The 20,545-nt window shown below is 46.3% G+C and overlaps 2 protein-coding genes across 2 annotated transcripts; both read right to left on the minus strand.

Annotated features, from left to right (window-relative positions):
• Window positions 1-9,940: 9,940 nt before the first annotated feature.
• Window positions 9,941-10,822, minus strand: LOC125525102. Its single transcript, XM_048690130.1, has 2 exons — window positions 10,528-10,822; window positions 9,941-10,450 (listed from the first exon to the last, which is right to left on the minus strand). The coding sequence occupies exons 1-2, from the start codon at window positions 10,819-10,821 to the stop codon at window positions 9,947-9,949; spliced, it is 798 nt and encodes a 265-aa protein (XP_048546087.1). The 5' UTR covers window position 10,822; the 3' UTR covers window positions 9,941-9,946.
• A 2,572-nt stretch (window positions 10,823-13,394) lies between these two features.
• On the minus strand, window positions 13,395-20,198 carry LOC125520281 (ubiquitin-like modifier-activating enzyme 5). The gene is made up of 14 exons (XM_048685161.1): window positions 19,961-20,198; window positions 19,806-19,874; window positions 19,583-19,696; window positions 18,547-18,675; window positions 18,284-18,352; window positions 17,371-17,517; window positions 17,181-17,217; window positions 16,345-16,427; window positions 16,065-16,139; window positions 15,548-15,622; window positions 15,228-15,314; window positions 15,019-15,134; window positions 13,949-14,001; window positions 13,395-13,865 (listed from the first exon to the last, which is right to left on the minus strand). The coding sequence occupies exons 1-14, from the start codon at window positions 20,036-20,038 to the stop codon at window positions 13,723-13,725; spliced, it is 1,275 nt and encodes a 424-aa protein (XP_048541118.1). The 5' UTR covers window positions 20,039-20,198; the 3' UTR covers window positions 13,395-13,722.
• Between the last annotated feature and the right edge of the window lie 347 nt (window positions 20,199-20,545).

Below are 20,545 nucleotides of genomic sequence, written 5' to 3' on the forward strand. Positions count from 1 at the left end.
TGGATGCGGCAGTGCAGTGCTGTCTGGCGCTGCCCCGCAGACGGTGGCCAGGGTCACGTCGGCCGCTGCGGGTCGCGGAGGTGCCGCAGGTCGTGGTGGAGGTCTGTCTGGCCAGAGGCCGCCGGCGCTGGCTCCACGTGTTGTGGCCGCTGCGGGTAGGGGCAGGGCTGCCCTTGGTCCTCGAATGCCGCTGCAGGGCCCGACTATGGCCGCGGGACGGGCCGACGCTACGCACGGGCCACGGCTGCCGCAGCCAAAGCCGGCCGTTCCGCCTGCTCCAGTGCCCGTCCATCAGCCGCGGGCCGCGCTGCCGCCACACCACGTCACGAGGCCGACGCAGAAGCAGCCTGGGCCAGTACAGACGCAGACGTCGTTGCCATAGTCAGGCGCTAGAGGGGCGGGTTTGCCTCGTGGCCTAGTCAATAGTGCTGCTAAGGGACCGCCCCGGGTACAATGGGGTGATGATGGGTACAATGCATATGGTGAGGGCCAGCACCGAGGGTCATCGTCGACGGCTAGCGGCCGGGGTTATGCTTGGCAAAGAGATGGTACAGCTGAGCGCCCTTTGTACGGCCCTCCGGGTGGCTTTGTTTAGGGGGCATCGGGCCCTGACTACCGACAGCGAGGCGGGTACCGTGGTCACCATGGTCGTGGTGGCTGAGGTGGCAGGTACCGGCAAGGTCATCCTCCCTCGCCTATTGTTGTTGAGCAGACGGACTCCGTAGAGGCGGCCGATGCCGGTCACACGCCGGACCTGTCCGGTCAGGCCATGGAGGTGGTCACCGCGCTAGCTTCCGCTGTGACTACTGCGACAGGTTCGGATGAGGTAGCAGAGATGGCAGAGACTGATAGAGCGACTAAGTGGGCGCGTAAGAAGGAGAAGATGTTGTGCTATCGTTGTGGTGAGAAGGGTCACTTCATTGCGGAATGCGTGACTGAGCTCTGTGATACCTGCAGCAAGTCGGCACATGATACGGGGGAGTGCCCGATTTTGCGTGATCAGATGCCGACTATTACTATCTATGGTGTGTATTGTGCTGAGCTGATGTTCTTTGAGTCGCCTAGTGCGTGAGAGATCCCAAAGGAGACCCCGAGCATGACCACTAGAATTGTGGAAGTTACCAAATGTGATGTCTCTGGGACTCGGATTGTGCAGTGGCTTATGGAGTTGGTTCCAGGTGACTACCAGTGGGAGCTTGTCAGTCTTGAGGGCAACAAGTATAAGGTTGACTTCCCTTCTATTGAGGATTTGCAGATACTTTTGAGTTTCGGGCTGTGCCGAGTGCCTGGCACAGAATGTATACTGGAGTTCCATGAGTGGAAGAAGGTTGAGCCACAGGGCAAGCCTCTTACTCAGGTGTGGTTATGTTTTTCTGGGGCTCCCTCCAAGCCAATGCAGGATGCTCGGGTTGTTGCTAGCCTGGGTATTTTGGTTGGGAAAACTGAGCGAGTGGATATGGCTTTCACCCGAGCTCACGGGGTGGCTCGTTTGTTGGTGAGTGTTCGGGATATTGAGTTTGTGCCTGATTGGTGTCGTGGACATATCGGGGCGAAATATTCACACTTGAGATTGAGTTTGAGGATACCGAGCTATTCACGGAGGCCATCAATGGGTCTGATACAGACATGCATGAGGGAGATGATAGTTCTGCGGCCAACGAGGCGCCTGGGGCTGATGTTGGACGTGAGATGTCCAATGGTTCGGGGCCCGTCATTCAGACACCCGGGGACGGGACAGTACCTTCCCCTTCAGTGCCGATGAATGCGCTGAGATTTGGGTCGTTTGAGCCAGCTTCTGCTCCTCCCAGACTTTGGAGTGACCGGGTGGAGGCCAATGACGTGCTGGAGCATATGCTCCCTACGCTGGATTTTGATGCTACTGAGGGCTCGGTGCTCGAGGAATCGGAGGTGATTGTCCCTCTGATGACTTCGGCCGATGGAGGGGAGGAGGAGTCTGGGCAGGTGGCCCCTCTTTCTCCCACTCTGACCATGGCCTCACCGACGGCCGTGGTTGAGCCTAGGGGAGGGGGCTATGGGCAGGTGACCATGTCTCCTTCCTCTCCTCCGGCAGCCTCTGTGGCAGCGCAGCCCGTGGCGCCCGTGACGCCTTCCAGCTGGAGGGCCGGGACGGGCGGGGAGTACGGGCAGGCGGCTCGCGTACTCCTCTCCCCCGGAGCGCCTGAGTCCCACGGTGTTGGGTCGAGGCCGACGTCGGCGGGGCTTTTGAGTTCTCATCCGCTGATCACGATAGTTCCTGTGGAGTCTTCGATGGGTGCAGCCCCACACTGTGGTCGAGGTGAGGTTGGAGGCCTTACTTTGTGCGGGCCCACTCGGGAGGAGGTGATCGCGTTTGGAGGGATTTCGGATCCAGTATCTGAGGGGCGGCAGATGAGTTGCCGGCTCCAGGATCGTCCGGAGGTTGACGACATGCAGCAGAGATGCGCCATGCGGGCGGCCAAGCTTCGTGATATTGAGGTCATCACTGGTATGTCGGTCAACACTGCTAATTCAATTTTGCATTTTTTTGATAATGAGATTGTTAATAATGCAAATCAATTAGGTGTTTCACTAGGTTAATGATAGTGAAATCTCTAATTCTGTGAATGATTTACTCGATTTCAAAGCGGAACGCGCTTTAGAGATGATTCAAAACTTAGCAGCGGTCAAACCCATGAATGACTCCGATGTAGAGGCGTTGGGAGTTAGGGTGTTGGATAACTTTTGTGCGGACCTTGCACAATCCTTTCCTGAGTCAGAGGAAGAGGATGACGCCATCGAGGGTGAAGTAGTTAGATCCACGGAGCCCGGTTGTGAGGACCGGGTGGAGGATCAGAACAAACCTAAACGAAAGTGGAAGCGGAAAATTTACCCGGCATCGATGGTGCGCAGGAGTGCTAGGATACGTACCTCTAAAAAATTCCATGACGAAATATGAGAGGAATCTTTTGGAATAGCAGAGGTCTGAAAGACTTGGCTAAAAGAAGATGTGTCGATCGAGCATAGATTGGATTTTATTGCTCTTTCGGAAACTGGTAGAGATAATTTTGCGCCCCAGTTCCTCAATACTTTATCAGGCGGTGTCAATTTTGATTGGCACTGCCTGCCTCCACGAGGAAGATCGGGAGGGATCTTACTTGGAGTGAGATGTGATTCGTTGGAAGTCCGAAGTGTAGTGATGGGTGACTTCGCGGTTAAGTTTCGGGTTAGGTCCAAAGCTGATGGGTTTAATTGGGCTCTGGTGGCGGCGTATGGTGCAGCGCAACCCGAGTTTAAACCGGAGTTTTTGGCGGATCTTGTCTGAATTTGCGGCTCCGAGCAGCTCCCGATTTTAGTTGGGTGACTTCAATATCATTAGAAGGAGAGAGGAAAAGAATAATGATAATTTTGACAGCAGATGGTCGTTTATGTTCAATACCATTATTGAAAGCTTGGATCTGAGAGAGATAGAGCTTTCTGGTAGAAAATTTACTTGGGCTAATAATTTGCCAAACCCAACGTTTGAGAAGTTGGATCGAGTCGTAGCGAGCGTCGAGTGGGAACAGAAGTTCCCTTTGGTAAGGGTCCAGGCTCTCTCGCGCGGAATTTCTGATCACACACCGTTATTCGTGGACTCGGGTGAGCCAAACCACGTAGGAAACAAAAATTGCTTTTCATTCGAGCTGGCATGGTTTGAGCGTGAAGGCTTCTTGGATCTAATAGCCAAGGAATGGGCTAAGGATGCAGGAGGTAGGACTTCTGTTGAGCGCTGGCAGAATAAGATTAGGCATTTGAGAAGTTTCTTACGTGGGTCGGCTAAGCACCTTAGTGGGATTTATAAGGTTGAAAAGGAAAGGCTTCTTTCACTTATTCAGTCCCTAGATTTAAAAGCTGAATCCATGATGTTGCAAGCCACGGAGCTTCATGCTAAACTTGAAGTGGAGATGAGGTTGAAAGAGCTTCTCCGTGAGGAAGAATTAAAGTGGGCGTTGTGGGCTAAGGTCCGCAAGGGGACGCGAACACTCAATTCTTTCACTTGATTGCTAATGGCAAGCACAGAAAGAAGAAAATCTTCCAGCTTGAACAAGATGAAGGAACTATTTTAGGACAGGATAACCACAAACTATACATAACCGAGTACTATAAACAATTGTTTGGACCTCCGGAGGATAGTTCAGTATCCCTGGATGAGTCCAGGGTGGAGGATGTGCCTGAACTCACTGCTGATGAAAATGATATTTTGGTTGCCCCGTTCTCGGAGAAAGAGGTGTTTGAAGCTATTGCGCAGGTGAAGAACAATAAGGCTCCAGGACCGGATGGATTTTCGGCGGAGTTCTATAAAAAGTGTTGGCATATTATTAAGAGGGATTTGTTACCAATGTTCCATGATCTATTCTCTGGACAGCTTCAGTTATTTCATTTAAATTTTGGAACAATAACACTGCTTCCTAAGAAAACAGAAGCTGTGAGAATTGAGCAGTTCAGGCCGATCTGCCTCCTCAATGTTAGTTTCAAAATCTTCACCAAGGTAGGGACTAATAGGCTCACTCAGATTGCGCATTCTGTGGTGCAGCATTCCCAAACTGCCTTCATGTCGGACAGAAACATCTTAGAAGGGGTGGTGGTCCTTCATGAAACGCTCCACGAAATTCACACGAAAAAATTAGATGGAGTTGTTTTTAAGGTGGATTTTGAGAAAGCGTACGATAAAGTCAAATGGTCATTCCTTCAACAGGCCTTGCATATGAAAGGTTTTGATGAAGCCTTGCGACGCTAGGTAGAATCATTCATGCAAAAAGGAAGTGTTGGAATTAAAGTGAATGACGACATAGGTCATTATTTCCAGACACATAAAGGCCTGAGACAAAGGGGGTCCGATGTCTCCTATCCTGTTCAACATTGTAGTTGATATGCTGGCAATTTTGATAGGAAGGGCTAAGGAGGCTGGTCAGGTGGGTGGCTTGCTACCTCATCTAGTTGATGGAGGTGTGTCCATTCTTCAGTATGCCGATGATACGATCATCTTTATGGAGCATGACTTGGCCAAAGCGAGAAATATGAAGCTGGTGTTATGCTTATTTGAACAATTGAACGGGTTAAAGATTAACTTTCACAAAAGCGAATTGTTCTGCTTTGGTAGAGCCAATGACGAAGAAGAGGCATATAGGCAATTGTTTGGGTGCGAATTGGGGACTTTACCTTTTACGTACTTAGGTATACCAATCCACCATCGTAAGCTGACAAACAGAGAATGGAAGTGTATCGAGGACCGATTTGAAAAGAAACTGAGTTGCTGGAAGGGCAAGCTCATGTCATACGGAGGCTGATTAATTTTGATTAACTCGGTTCTCACGAGTATGCCTATGTTTCTTTTGTCGTTCTTCTAAGTCCCAGTTGGAGTTAGGAAAAGACTGGACTTCTATCGATCCCGATTTTTTTGGCAGAGCGATGAATTAAAAAGAAAATACCGACTCGCCAAATGGGATATCATCTACCGACCAAAAGACCAAGGGAGTCTTGGTATTGAGAATCTTGAGGTCAAGAACAGATGTCTTCTCAGCAAGTGGTTGTGGAAGCTATCGATTGAGACTGATGCCACTTGGGCGCAGATCCTCCGTAGCAAGTATCTTCACTCCAAAGCTTTGTCACAGGTGTCAGCAAGGCCAACTGACTCACCTTTTTGGAAAGGGCTTATGAAAGTCAAGTTAACCTTGTTTAATATGACAAAGTTTATTATTGGCAACGGTGCTAATACACGATTTTGGGAGGATACTTGGCTCGGAGAGACCCCCCTTGCCATTCAATACCCGTCTCTGTATCGTATTGTTCAACGACGTGAGGCGTTCATTGCAACAGTACTTCAATCCAACCCCCTTAATATTCAATTCAGAAGGACGCTAATTGGCAATCGTTGGGAAGAATGGCTCCATATAGTAAGTAGACTGATGGAGGTTCAGCTAACTCAATAACCCGATAAATTACACTGAAAGCTTACTAGATCTGGAGAGTTTATTGTTAAATCAATGTATGTTGATGTTATCAATTCAAGCTCGATTCCTAGGTCCAAACATGTTTGGGTTGTTAAAGTTCTTTTGAAAATCAAAATCTTTATATGGTTTGTCCATAAACAAGTAATATTAACCAAGGATAATTTGGCAAAATGTAATTGGACATGATATACTAGGTGTAGTTTCTGTGATCGGGATGAAACCATCAAACACCTCTTTCTTGATTGCCCGTTAGCAAAAGTCTTATGGCGGACAGTCCATATTGCATTTAACATTACTCCACCGAGTTCTGTCAACACGTTATTTGGAACGTGGCTTAACGGGATTGAGTCCGAAACAGCGAGACATATTCGAGTAGGAGTTTGTGCTTTATTGTGGGCAGTCTGGAACTGCAGAAATGATTTGGTCTTTAACAGAACAACAAATATTCATTTTTTGCAGGTTATTTTCTGAGCCACTGCGTTGATCCGTATGTGGTCGCTACTCACTCCGACGGAGGCCAAGGAGCGTTTGGTTACTGGATCTACCCGCTGGGAGATGGTAGCACGGGATATGTTCAACCGGTTTGGATGGCGGTCATGTAATAGGATAGGCAATTAGTTACCTGTCTCTCTTATGCCAGCCCGTTGTGGCTTTTCATGGCCAGTTTGTTTTTGGCCCTTTTGGCTCTTTGTGAGCTCTTTTTTTTGTTTTGAGACCCTAAGACCTTATTGAACCTATTTATCGTTTTATTAAGTTGGCCGTATACATTGTTTTGATACAGAAGCCGGGGAGTCCCCTTTTTGAAAAAAAAAGTAAGTGTATGGTGCTCCGAAAAGATTCGTGTCAAATTTTATAAAGGATTGGCCCAAATTAAGCATACAAGGCTGTCAGGATGCACTGCTTGTCGGGCATACAGTCATGTGATGTTTGATTTGTTTAAGGATGTCATTATCGGTGATTTCAATAATCCAGCAGCAAATTTTGTCTTAGCTTGGCGACAGCTGATCACTTGTCGCCAAGCATGCAACATAGATGCTTTCAACTGTTTAGGTCATCTGTCATCTATTGCTCAATTTGTTGAATCCATGGACGTTCAGTTGTTTCTTTCAAGTTCCCTGAATAGATCCAAAAGTATTTGCGTGTGGTAGCACATACCGAATACTACAGTAATTAGAACATCTCCAACAGCTGCCCAATAATAGGGCACAAGTCTTTTTTAGCATCATCTGCCGTCTTTTTTTCTCAATTTGTTGAGTCCATGGACGTTCGGTTGTTTCCTTCAAGTTTCCCTGAATAGATCCAAAAGTATTCGCAAGTGTTAGCACATACCTTAGTTAGAGAATCTCCAACAGCTGCCGAATAATAGGGCACAAGCCATTTTTAGGGCATTATGGGGCGAAAAATGTCCTTCAACGGCTGTCCTATAGCAAATTTTTTGCAAAACAATTTTGTGGCAGCCATATTTTGAGGCTTTGCGTGCCGCAAATATACGGCTCACAGCCGGCTGCTGCGAACGCAAACAGCCTGCCGCAAACTCGCAGCCCCCCGCGCTAGCCGCCACCGTTCTGTCGCGCAAATCGACTGAAAGCCGCCGCCGCCGCCGGAAGGAATCGAGGTACCGCCGCGCCCCGTAGCCGCCGCCATTCTGCCGCACAAATCAACCGAAAGCTCTATTCCTTCTGGTCGATTTGCGTGGCAAAACGGCAGCTTTCGGTCTATTTTAGGGCGCCGTTCTGCTTCAAGCCGTTTTTAGGGCTTCCTCCGCCGAACGGCTACAACATCAATACCGACGGCCGACGTGATGGCTCCAAGCCAATACCGACAGCCAACCTGGCGATGCCATCACCATGGCTCGGCCACGCTTGGAACTTTTCCGGCTACAACAGGGTGCGACGGCGGCCCTCCGGCAACTACGGCATGGAGTTCCAGCACGCCGGCTGTGTGTATTGGCTTGGAACCTTCCGCCAGCTTCGTCGCCGACCTGCTGCTTCACTGTCGCTGTCATCGTCATGGTTCCGCTGCGCCGGAGCTCCTCTGGCTACAACAGGGTGCGCTGGCGGCCCTCCGGCAACTACAACTTGGAGTTCCAGCACGCCAGCCGTCGGTATTGGCTTGGAACCTTCACGTCAACCGACATCACCGCCCGCACATACGATGTCACTGTGTGGAGGCTCGGGCTCCCCGATCAAAGCTCAATTTCCCGGAAATTGGGACGACTCGGGCAGATGCGGAGCTCGTCGGCCCACCGGTGACAATTTAGTCGTGCCCGATCCAGGCTCCTCAATTCTTTATCGACGAGCACGACAATATCCGTGAGAGCGGCGAAGAGGCCATGGCGGCGTTTGCTCGGGCACATTTGGAGTATGTGCAAGCGGAGAGGGAGTACTACTGGAAGGAGGCCGAGAAGCGCAAGAACAACACCGAGGCATGGCCCATCATTGTCGCAAAGCAAGAAGAAGAAGAAGAAGAAGAAGAAGAAGAAGAATGGTGGAGGCGACAAAATGTTCGACGTCGAGAGTGACTCTGATTCCACCAACTGGACAATTTGTAGTTTAGTTTAAGTTGTTAGTTTAGGTTTCATGTAGTACTTTAGCTTATGTTTATATTTCGGTCGAATGTTGTTTAATTCTTATGCGTCCAACAACCGTTCTTTAGTTCCAACTTAATCCTTCGCTCATGTTCCTGTGTAGGGTGGATGCGCTTGTGTGCCACCTGCGCCACATGACTGTATCACGCGACGGAGTGAGGGCCAAGAAAGAGAACAACGAGGCTCTATCATACAATGCGATGTCGTGTGTGCTTGCACTCGGGCGTCCTAGTTATTTGTTTCGAATCGTGAAGCATCTCATTATACACTCCATTCCTCCGACGAAGGTGGATCTTATCTCTTCTCGCTACATAAAAGCACACGTAGCCGAGTGTTTCTACGTACGCCTGCGTGTTCTTTGTCATACGTGGCTTATACACCTCCAAGCCAAGCATCATGAATAAAGCACAGGCCATAACGCAGATCTTCGGCATATCACGGGTTGGACATAACGCAGATCTTGGCATATCACGGGTTAAGCCAAGTATAGCTAAAAATGTGCCCGGCTTACATGAAACACTCAGTTTATCGAGGAAAAAAAAAATACCCGGCTTATACACGAGCATCAGCATTGTGGTTGCCACCTACCCTGGCTTCCATGAACGTGGAGTCCACGAGGGCTCGGGATAGCCAAAACAAATGTTTCAGTCGTCTAGTCCAGACATTTGAAACTGAAACCATTTGCGGACAGTTTGATGACTAACATTGGAGTTGCCCTAACCCCAATTGGGACCTGTTTGGTGTCACTTCGCTCCACGGCTCCGCTCCGGAAGCGGAAACAGCCACTCCGCAAATCCTAGGAGCTGGTGGATCGCCGAACGGGTCCTTAGTCGCACGCCAACTCTGGGGCTTCAGCCTGCAGCAGCGGTGCTGGTCACCTCTTGCAGTTCCACAGGTCCTTGAGGGTGTGTTTGGTTGAGGAACCAACTGTCACGGAATGGAATGGTTCCATTCCAGAGGAATGGGTCGGTTCCGTTCCTGTGTTTAGTAGGTGCAAAAAAGTAGAACGGGTTGGTTCCGTTCCAGTGTTTGGTTTGAAAGAATGGAATGAAAAATTGAATAACAGAAATTCAAAAATTCGGCAGCATTTCATTTGTATTTCCAAGAAAAACAACACAATAATATATATTGACATAGAACACAATTATCAACAATAATATCATAAGGTAGAATCAGGTAGCAAGTTCATTTGGCACATCCAAAAGCAATCAACCAATAATATCATAAGGTAGAATCAGGTAGCAAGTTCATTTGGCACATCCAAAAGCAATCAGCCAATACACATGTCTCTCACATACAGCCATACAAGTTCACATTCCAAATATCAACCCAATGGCACTACAGCCATACAAGTCAAGTTCACATACTTGACAATCATACAACCATATCGAATTTAGAAGTTCTTCTTCACATACCTACTCACCCAAACAGATTTGTTGGTTTCGGAAAGCTTCATGAAGGCTCTTGCCGTCTTGGGGTTGTCAACGAGATGAGCATAGTAGTGGGCAAGGTGCTCTTCATCAAATTCTTTCAAACTAGAGACTACATCCCAAAGGTCATCGGGTATATCATCATCATCTCCACCAGATTTCACAAGAGCTTCAGCCACAAGTTTAAAACCATCTTTGAGAATGGCACCTAGTGGATCCTCTAGAACTTTCACCACCTTGGCCTTCTTTTTTGGTGGTCCTTTGGGGTGACAAGACTCACCAACTTGCGGTGACGTGTTGATCTCACCATTCACCTCACCATTCTCCTCATCATCAACGTCAATAGAAAGAAGATCATTTCCAGACCTTGCATTCATCCCCTTAGCCCCGGTTGTTCCAAAAATGGTCGCCATGGCATGATAGTGTTCAATTGGGTTATTCAAGAAGGGAGCATCAGGTTTGTGGGTCTACAAAAAATTTGCAAGTCATTAGCATAATGAAGGCAGAAAATGGGATGATATTGTTCATATTACAAGAAGCTTACCATACAATGACCTGCATAGTGTTCTTCGCTGAGCCTAATTGTGCAAGTATCTTCATCCCATAGAGCTCCACTTAAATTCTTCAAATTGACAACCCTGACCCAAATCTTCCTCCACTTCTTGAGATGGTTTCTAACTTGATCAGAGGTGATAGCTAGCTTGAATTGCTCGTTCAAAACAGCAGCACATTGTTTGAGATGTGTCTCCCTGAATCCACTAGAAGTTCTCTTCCCTTTAGCAACAAGGTCAGCCAAAAAACCTAGCATAGTGTTGGTCATGGAAGTGGTCCATACCATGACCCCACTTTTCCCAGAGATCCCACTTGCAGCGGTAACTTCAACATTGTCCATTTCTGTTCAGCCATCAAAAAATTGCAAAAGAATGGATTAAAGCATCACAAGCACATGATTTAAACATATATAAGATACAATCTGCCCAGCCATCAAAATGTTACAATAAAATGGATGATATTATCACAAATATATTGTTTGACATAATAAATACACAACTTGTCCAGCCATCAAATAAATACAAAGGTAGTTCCTTAAACATTACAAATACATAGTGTGGTGCACTCATAAATTTGCATACATGAGTTGCCTATCTTCCCACATTTGGGCGGCAATTTGTAGCCTATGGTCTACCAAGGCCCTATTGTCACTTAATTGTTGCCTTGATGTTCGAATTGGTTGGGTGGTCCATGTCACTTCCGGTATAATGAATTCATCGATCCCTTGTGATAGTGCATAATTATGAAGAACACAACAAGCTATAACAATGTCGACTTGGACCGGGAAAGTGAAGAACGGTTTGGCATCATCTAAAATTTTGAAACGCCTCTTGAGAGATCCAAAAGCCCTCTCTACCGTCACCCGTAGAGATGAGTGCCTAAGGTTGAATAGCTCCTTATCATTTTGGACCGGATTGTTGCCCCACTCATTCAAATGGTACCTCACGCCACGAAAAGGTGGCAAGAACCCTGGCTTGGCTCCATAACCAGCATCAACTAGGTAGTACTTTCCTAAAAAATAAAAATAAATATTGGTTATAATGGTTTCTTAAGGCAGTAACATATGGACAATTTCTATCTACGTCAACTTCTTACCAGGTGGTACTTGTAAGCCTCTTTCACGAGTTAATGCATCAGCTAAGACGGTCGCGTCGTGTGCGGACCCTTCCCATCCAGCCAAAACATATGTGAAGCGGAGGTCAAAATCTACTGCTGCCATCACATTTTGAGTGGTAAAGGCTTTCCTACCACGAAAAGAAGGCTCCACATCTTTGGTAACACCTGCTCGCACATGTGTACCATCGATAGCTCCAATACAATCCTATATAGTGACCAGTATTAAATGGCATATCATATAGGCTAGATAGCTAAGGAATAGTTTCTGAAATTACCTTAAAATATGGGTCAAATCGATGATTTCCTGCAATTTTTGCGGGGGTTTCCAATGATGGTGGCCTTATATAATCATTACGAAGCTCGCCTATGGCATGAAGAGCCTTTCTAAAATAGATGCTTGTTGTGCCGTATGATCTACCAAAATTGGCTGAAACAACTCTATTCCGAAGGTTATGCCCAATTGTATGCAAAAACATTGCCAATTGTTGCTCCACACTAAGATGTGGACTGTCTTCTAGCAAATTGCGATCCCTCAATATACCACACAAACGAAAGAATGCAGCTCTTTCAAACCTTAGCATGTTTTTGCATAACACATCGCTTTGCCAAATTTTTTGGTTTAGATAATCAAATCTGATTCGATCTCTTTCATGCATTGGGCCATAGGTAATACGTGGTCTCATCTTCCTTATTATAGCCCGAACAATGACTGCCATTGCAGCTAATGCAACAAAAACAGCTGCTCCCCTAGCCATCCTTTTTCTTTTGCTTATCTTGACCATCTACAATGATACATACTATCAATAATATGGCTACCAATTACTTATAACCATGGATCTGACAACAATATATGGAAGAAATTGGGGAAGAACATTGCACACACAGAAACATAAATCTGTCCTAAGCATCAGCATGTATATACAGAGAAGGGAATGGAACTGTACCTTGCCTATGTTGCTAGCCGCCCTGCTGGTTCGTCGGTGCAGCCTGCTAGGTCGTCGCCGTGCTGATTCGTCGGTGCAGCCTACTAGGTCGCCGCCCTGCTGGTTCTTCGCTGCTGCCTGCTAGGTCACCGCCGCCGCCGCCTGCTAGGTCGCCGCCCTGCTGGTTCGTCGCTGCTGCCTGCTAGGTCACCGCCGCCGCCGCCGCCTGCTAGGTCGCCGCCCTGCTGGTTCGTCGCTGCTGCCTGCTAGGTCACCACCGCCGCCGCCTGCTAGGTCGCCGCCGCCGCTGCCTGCTAGGTCGCCGCTGCTGCTAGGTCGCAGCCAAGCCCGGGATGTGCGCCATCGCAGGGGGGAGATGACGGGGAGGAGAGGGAAGCCGGCGCCGGAGAGGTGTGTGGGGGGCGGCGCTGAGAGAGGAGCGGGGGCGTGGCAGATCGAGAGGGAGGGAGAGATGCGGGAGGGTGGCGGCGCTGGGAAGGAGAGACAGGAGAGGATAGGGCTCGGGTGCGAGGGGAATGAGGCGCGTTCCTTCTCGTCCGCTCGAATCGGAGGTATGCGTCGGTTCCGCATATAGACCGAATATTCCCTTTTCTGGGACTGGTGGGTTCTGGTTCTATCTATTGACCGAACGTGAGAATGGGCTCTCGGGACGGGACGGACCCATGCCATTCCATCTGGTGACAGCAACCGAACACACCCTGAGTCGACCAGTGTTGGTTCCACTTCGCAGTGGCCGGGTGTCTCCAGCTAAAACGAGGTGACTGGCAAAGCGATGGTCGTCCTGGGTGCTATGTGTATGTACGTTCTTGGTAAAATACGGTATTTTTTAACTTCTTGCTGGAAAGTTCAGTACCAATCTACTAACATGATTTTACAGTATGCTGTCACGGTTCACAATTTCTATCAAACCTCTTTGTCTATAGCAAGCTTCCATAAGCTGCTCCTCTGATAAGCCTCTTAAGATCTACATCGCCCGATTCAAAATTGCATGACTGGAAAATCAGCTAACATTTCTCTGCTGGGCAGAGGCTATATCGACTGAAATCGCTAGTTCTGCCGGAAGGGACGCAAACAATGGTATCTGGTTTGGGTTTTCATCGCACTGCTTGAGCCGGATCCGCGCGAGGTCAAGATGAGTTTAGTGCGTCGAGTTGCCGCTGGAGCTCCTCGAGATCGTCGTCGATAGCGCCGGAGCTAGCTGGTGCAGCAGGTGGCTCCACGTAGGAATCTTCATCTGGAAGTTCACGGACAAGGCCTTCTGGAAGGATGTCTGCACAGATTTTCAAACGAGGTAAAATCACATCAGGAGTGGTAAATAGGGAAATATGCTTCGTTCTTAGAATTTGATTTTACCTGTTGCAGCCCTTTGAACGCTTGACGTTGCCGTGTCACTATCATCAAGAACACTGCAGAAGGGGAAAACACTGCAAGTAAGAAACTCCGTGCAACTTCTGCGATGGGTATTCAGTTCACCAGGAAAATAATTCTGTACTCCTGGGGAGTATGTACGTACTCCCATTCCTCATATACCATTTAGATGAATCGACTATGCCTCTTTACCATTTTAATACACTTCATTAGCAATTACATTTTGCATAGTTTGCTATATTGTGTATTTGTACATAAAAATGGTATATTGCAAAAACTAAGAGGCCCCGGTGATGTTTTTTCGTAATACTTGCATTGAGGTATCTTAGTATGGTATATCGAGAATGATAAAGAGGTATAGATTCATTTAAGAGGTATACTGAATATGGGACTACATACTCTGAAGTATATAAAGGAGTCCTTGTATTATGTACATAGAAACGCAAAATCATGAAAATATAGCAAGCATCAAACTGAAAGTAGTGGCTGGGTAGTTCTGAAGAACAAACATAGTAGTTCAATATAGGATTGAGAACATTTTAGAACACATCCAATCTTGTTAGCTCCATTTGGTATAGAACTATGCATAACAACACTGAACAGAACAATTAGGTTAGGGGGCGTTTGGTTGGGCTGTGGCTTTCAAATAAGCAACTGTCAGCTGTCTGCTGTGGAAAAGCTGCTGAAAATCATAGCACAGATCTGTAGATCTGTAGCGTTGGCAGGAAATAGCACACCTAATTTACACCGAGAAATTTCATGTCTAAGTTTCTAATCTAACTTGGGTGAGAATCTGAAATTCAGAGGATATGACGACATTCAATCAAGGGACCACATTAGTTGATCAATAATGAGTCAATGCAAGGTTTTTTCTTGGCAGTTTTAGGGATGGGTAATCTGCTGGAGCTGTTTTTAGGTCATTGTGGCAGTTTTTGGGATAGGTAAGCTGTTGGAGATGCTCTAATTATACTGGTTGGTAGTAACCACATCTAGACCAAAATCTGTGATGTGTTTATATGTGTGAATGAATTCAATCAGAATAGGGGGCAATGTACCTAATGTTCCACTCGTTATCCACGTGAACCGGGTATTCAATTGCTGCGGATGCTTCAGCTTCCATCTTAGCCTTTGCCGCTGCATCTCTAGCAGGTTTTGATTGCATATATTCTTTCTAAAAATGATGAACGCCAGGATACCATTAGGAAACAGTCACAGTTGTAACTAGCAAAGATTACCAAAAGGAAGCAAGAGTGAAAATAAGCACCTGTCTCTCAAGACATGCTGGGTTTGAACATTGTGGATTTGGTCTCATTTCCATTGTCGGGAAAAAATCCTTAAGTGAATTATATCCCTGCAAAAATAGGAGGACGTCGCAAAAATATGATAATTAGAAAATGTTCAGAATTTTGAGATGAATATGTTGGATAAACATGTGCCACAATGGGAAACCTTTCAACCTACAGGAACGAAAATGATACTAACAAACTCTGATAATTTCCTTCCAAAAATAGAGAGCCCAACTATGTCATTTAAAACATGCCAACAGCGGTCGCAGCATCACAACAACTAGATAGAAGCAATTACCAAGTAAGGGGAAACTTGACCAAACTTCAACAGATATTTCAGAGAATTCTGGACCAGCAGTCCAGCAACAACACCCTGCAAAGAACATGTTCATCAGCCAAAACAAATGGGACATGGAAAATGTTCAGAATGGTTTTGGTTAACTTTGAGACAGGAATCTTGTGACTAAGAGTGACTAGAATGCATTGTCACTTTGGGATGGTAGTGCTAAGTCGTTAAATGCATGGTGCACTGCATTGCAGTTATGTCCAGCAATGCATAGATCCAATTGAATCAAGAAATATCTTGAAACAGAAGTCGACTAACATAAGCTGAGAGTCAACAGTACAGTAGATAAGCATATTTAAACAAGTCCAAAACCAAATTAGTAACACTCCCAGCGTCCCACTTATAGCTGCTAAACAGGCACAAGAATGTGACTGATCAGAAGAACCAAGCTTCCACAGCTTTGAGCAAATTGTTGCCCGGTGAGAAAACAACAAAGCAAAAACAAAAGTGAACGAAGTAAAGGACTCACCATTGTAGTTGGCAAAGAAGCAGCACAAACACCATCTCGCTTAAGTGTACGCTCGTCCACTCCTGATGCTACAACCTTTACACAGAAGTACCACAAACAGGTTACAAAAGATAAACAGATTAAATACAAATCCAGGAAATGCAAAAGGACATCTCAAGTCCTCAACTAATTAGATCGACTGTGAAGAATAAAAAAAGGCAGAAACTAAAATCAAAAGCATAATAGCACACTATTAAGGTACGACGTGAAGAGTACAAAATATGAGATACATAGTAAGTACCAATGGAGGAGCACATGCAAAGCATGCAGTTTCACCAGGAACCAATAGCTGTATATGACCAGAAACAGCGTCTTCAGACACACCTGATGCATAAGTTCTCATGTCAAGTGCATTCCACATTGATGAGATTATTATAAATGAAGAGAATTAGCATGAAATGAAGGCGAAAATGTCACAATTTAATTGTCCATTTCTCACCGAGGGCTAGTCACGCAGGTAACAACAACTAAGCATCTATTCTTGGTGCTGCAATACAATTTAAGAATGTAGTGTATTTCCATGAAATGCAAGTATGGAGCCTAGGGTGCACATTTATGAAACATAACCTCGCCTAATTCCGTAGCATGCTCTGAAGTTTGCACTATTTTCTGAACCAATCAAATGCTACTATATTTGCATCTAGCTTGAGCAGCCTCATAAAATATCTAGCAAGTACTAAAGTAGAACTGTAAAAGAATAAGGTCACAGGAACAGAAGATTCTTTCGCCTATTCATGTACAATTTGAACTGTTTTGATCAGAGTTCCTGCCAAATTCTTGGGTGCCATAGAGGCCACCAGCCCACCATGTTCTCGCAAAAAGATATGTATTCAATTAAACTCTTGAACAACACCTACGGGTTAATAATATATTGTGGATGAGTTTATCCAATGCATATACAGGCATAAGGGGATGTATAGCAAGTAGCAACTTTTAAAGGCAAGGTGGACGACAAAATTTCTATGTACATCAGAATACAACGAGACAGAACAATTGGCATGAAGATATAAGTGCAGATAATATGAGCGGTATCCAACAAGCAGTAAGTACATAATTAAATGCAAGTTTTGGGCTTACCAGATTCCATCCATGTTTGGCGAAGCTCATTGCAAGCCTGAAAAGCAAGTATAAAAACAAATAATGCACCACTGAATCACAGACATGCAGAGCTACATGCAAAGTTAACAAGCCATAGAGAATGAGAATGTTGAGAGGATTGATGAAGTGCTACACAAAATCATGAAAGTATAATGTTACTAATTTTCACCTGATTGACAACCATACGAGCTTCATAGTTATCAACACAGCTCAAAACAAGATCAACTCCAGTGCTGCGCCCGTTAGAGCTCCTGGCTTTGAGACTTCCCAAAAATGTTTCAAATCCTTTCACTGTAGTGATATTCAACGAATAACTCTGTGGGAAGAAAACAAATGATGTCAGTTTACACAACAAAGCAGGAATAGTGTAACACTAGAAGGGTTGGGTGCGCTTCGCTGCGCCATTGGTGTTGTTGGGATTTCATAAAGAAAATGTTATTTGGTTTGGCGTGTGGGGAAAATAATGGTGTTTTCTTTTTTATAAGATGGTGTTTTGGTGGGCTTTCTTGGTGGTGTGATTATGTGGGGAGGTTTTTTGTGCTGGTGGCTGACATACTATAGGGGTGCTATAATGTCACATGTTGGCGCTTCTTTTCCTAGGTGGTGAGAGGGTGCATGGGACTGATGTGTTTTTCTAGGCTGGTTGATGCCAATTAATTTGAGAAATCATTGACCCAGTCAAAATCGTGAATCAAATCTAAAATTGAGCACCTCAATTAAATGAGAGAGCTCCTTGAGAAATTGTTGACCCGGTCAAAATCGTGAAACAAATCCAAAACTGAACACCTCAATTGAATGAGAGGGGTCCAAAATTAGGCAGCATGGTGAATTAGAAGATGTGATCCACTATATCAACGGCAATTTTTCTTCGGTCAAACAAATTCTATGGATATGGATACTGATAAGCACTGCAAGTGGGCTGCGTTGGGTAAAGAAAAGTGTTTATCCTGAAAATTGTAAGGCCTACATTTTCGCCCTTCTATGAAAACTTGTAGTGTCATGAATCTGATGAAAGGATCAATTTGCTGAAGAAGGAAAGGGCAGCCACATAAATGACTGTCACCAATGGGCACAGTTCTCACCTCCAATACGACATCGGGATTTATTTCGCTAAGTGTCTGCACAGCAGCATCAGTCTTGGTCATTCCAACCTAACAGCACAAGGATACTGTTATTAGTCTGGCCAAGGTTATGCTCTTGGAGAGTAGTAGGTATAATCAATTCAATAAAAGAGTGTAAACAGTGTTTCAGAAAATAAACTTTCACTATGTATATTAAGAAAATGCACATCATGGTATCATGCACAGAAAGGAGAGAGCAGATAAAGATTTTCATGGAAGCTTACCTGGTCCGGTCGGAAGAACAACCTATTCATGTTAGCCAGCTCAACTGTGTCATAGTCATATAGCAAGAGGCGTCCAATTCCACATCTAGTGAGCATCTCACCAGCGACACTACCAACACCACCTACACCCTGTGGAGCATGTACTAATGTATCAAGAACATTAAAAGTCAAAGTTTGATCTTGTAAACTAAAAAATGTTTGATCTTCACCCAAGAAATGTTCTGCTCAAGTAAATTGTACAGTTGCAACCATTTCTTTTCTGTTGTTCCATATAACTAAAGAAACATGTATTGGTCTAGTAGGGTTGTAATTTTGTGCAGAAATGGCATGTGTATAACCAAACAAACAATTGTGTGTCATGAAATTCAATTAAATTACTAGCAGTTAGCATTAGATGAAAAAAGGCAGCTGCTCAAAACATACATTTCCGCTACATTTTCCTTAATAGGAACGCCAATACCCATATACTATCACCCTAAAAAAATACATGTATACTATCACTTTGTCTGCTGATATGCAGGCATAGACAACCAACTGCGGACATATGTTTGGCGGACAAAAAACTAAGTTGCATATCTTATATCTCTAATTATATTTAGCTCTGTGACTACTGATTTGATCTTGCAAATTGGTGATTTCATCAGAACTGAACTTCACCCAAGATCCTCACCAAACAAGTATATTCTGCCTTGAACCTTGCATAAGATAACATTTCTAGAACAATCTGAAAAGATTTGATGTGGCTAGCATTGACATCAAACTCTCGTGGGCTTGAGTGCATGTTGGTAACCACAATATTTCATTGAGGAAAGCCTAGTACAAGAACTATGCCACAAGTGAAAAGTGCTCTCCAGTCACTATCCAAGCCCACTACATATTTGCTTGATCCATGATTTCCATCTGATAACTTCATGGTATACCGACTAACATCCTCTACTTATTAGAGAGGAAAAATTTACAGGTCCAGTCCATGCCAATTGCCAGCTCGAATTGCTTTAGAACGCCTCAAAGCCAGATGAGAGCAAAAGACGCTCACCACAATGGCGACAGAGTAGTCGCGGATGCGCTCGTAGTTGTCGACGATCCCCATCCGCTGCAGCGCCATGAGCCTGCTGTAGGGGTTGCTGTCCACCACCTCCGCGCTCATGTCCTGCGCCACGCAACCCCAATCCGCAAGCCACAGTCAATTCTCAATTCCACAAACACACAGATCCAATTCGCCACCTAGAAGCCTGGCAGGGGCCATCATCGGATCGTACCTTGATCTTCGACCGGGTGGCGGCAGCGGCGCCGGACGGGCCCATCATCTTCACCACGCGATCTCGCATCTGGCAACAGGGGAGAGGAAGATGTGGGGCGGTGACCGGAGGAAGGGATCGAGATCTGGGGAGGGAGGGAGCGGACGGCGGCTTACCCGGTCGATGGAGGCGGGGTCGGGGAGCTGCTTGAGCGCGTCGAGGTCGCGCAGCAGCGCGTGCAGCTCCTCCTCCATGGTCGCCGCCGGCCGGCCGGGTGGATCCGTTGGAGTGCTGGCAGCGGCTGTCCAGATCGGAGTGTGTCGAGTGGAGCGCGGGGGCGACGAGCCGACGGCAGAGTATTTGGTGGAAAACCACGATAAAAACGCCGTGGAAAGGAACCATATTTGGAAGTTCCCAAAATCTAAAAAGTGGCCGCGCACTATCTAGACGGAACGAGCGGCCGGCCCCTCGCCGCTCGACCTGCCCTGATTTGCCGCACGCGTGGACCAGGTGTTATCCGGTCGGGCGCTCTCAACCACAAAACAGCTGTCGCTATCTACCCCTTTCAACCCTTCGTCCCCATCTCTCTCGCATCCGCCGCCATCACAACTCGCGTCGGCCACCTCCGCTCCTCTCACACCGGCCGCCACAAGTTGGGAACGGGCATCACGCCCCTCGACTGGATTCAGGCGCCGCCGTTCCCATATGTATCAGATCTGTTGAAACTAGGTGAAGGTCGAAGGAAGCTTTGGACGGAGCAG

This window comes from Triticum urartu, chromosome 7 (assembly GCF_003073215.2).
Source record: "Triticum urartu cultivar G1812 chromosome 7, Tu2.1, whole genome shotgun sequence".
Taxonomy (NCBI): domain Eukaryota; kingdom Viridiplantae; phylum Streptophyta; class Magnoliopsida; order Poales; family Poaceae; genus Triticum; species Triticum urartu.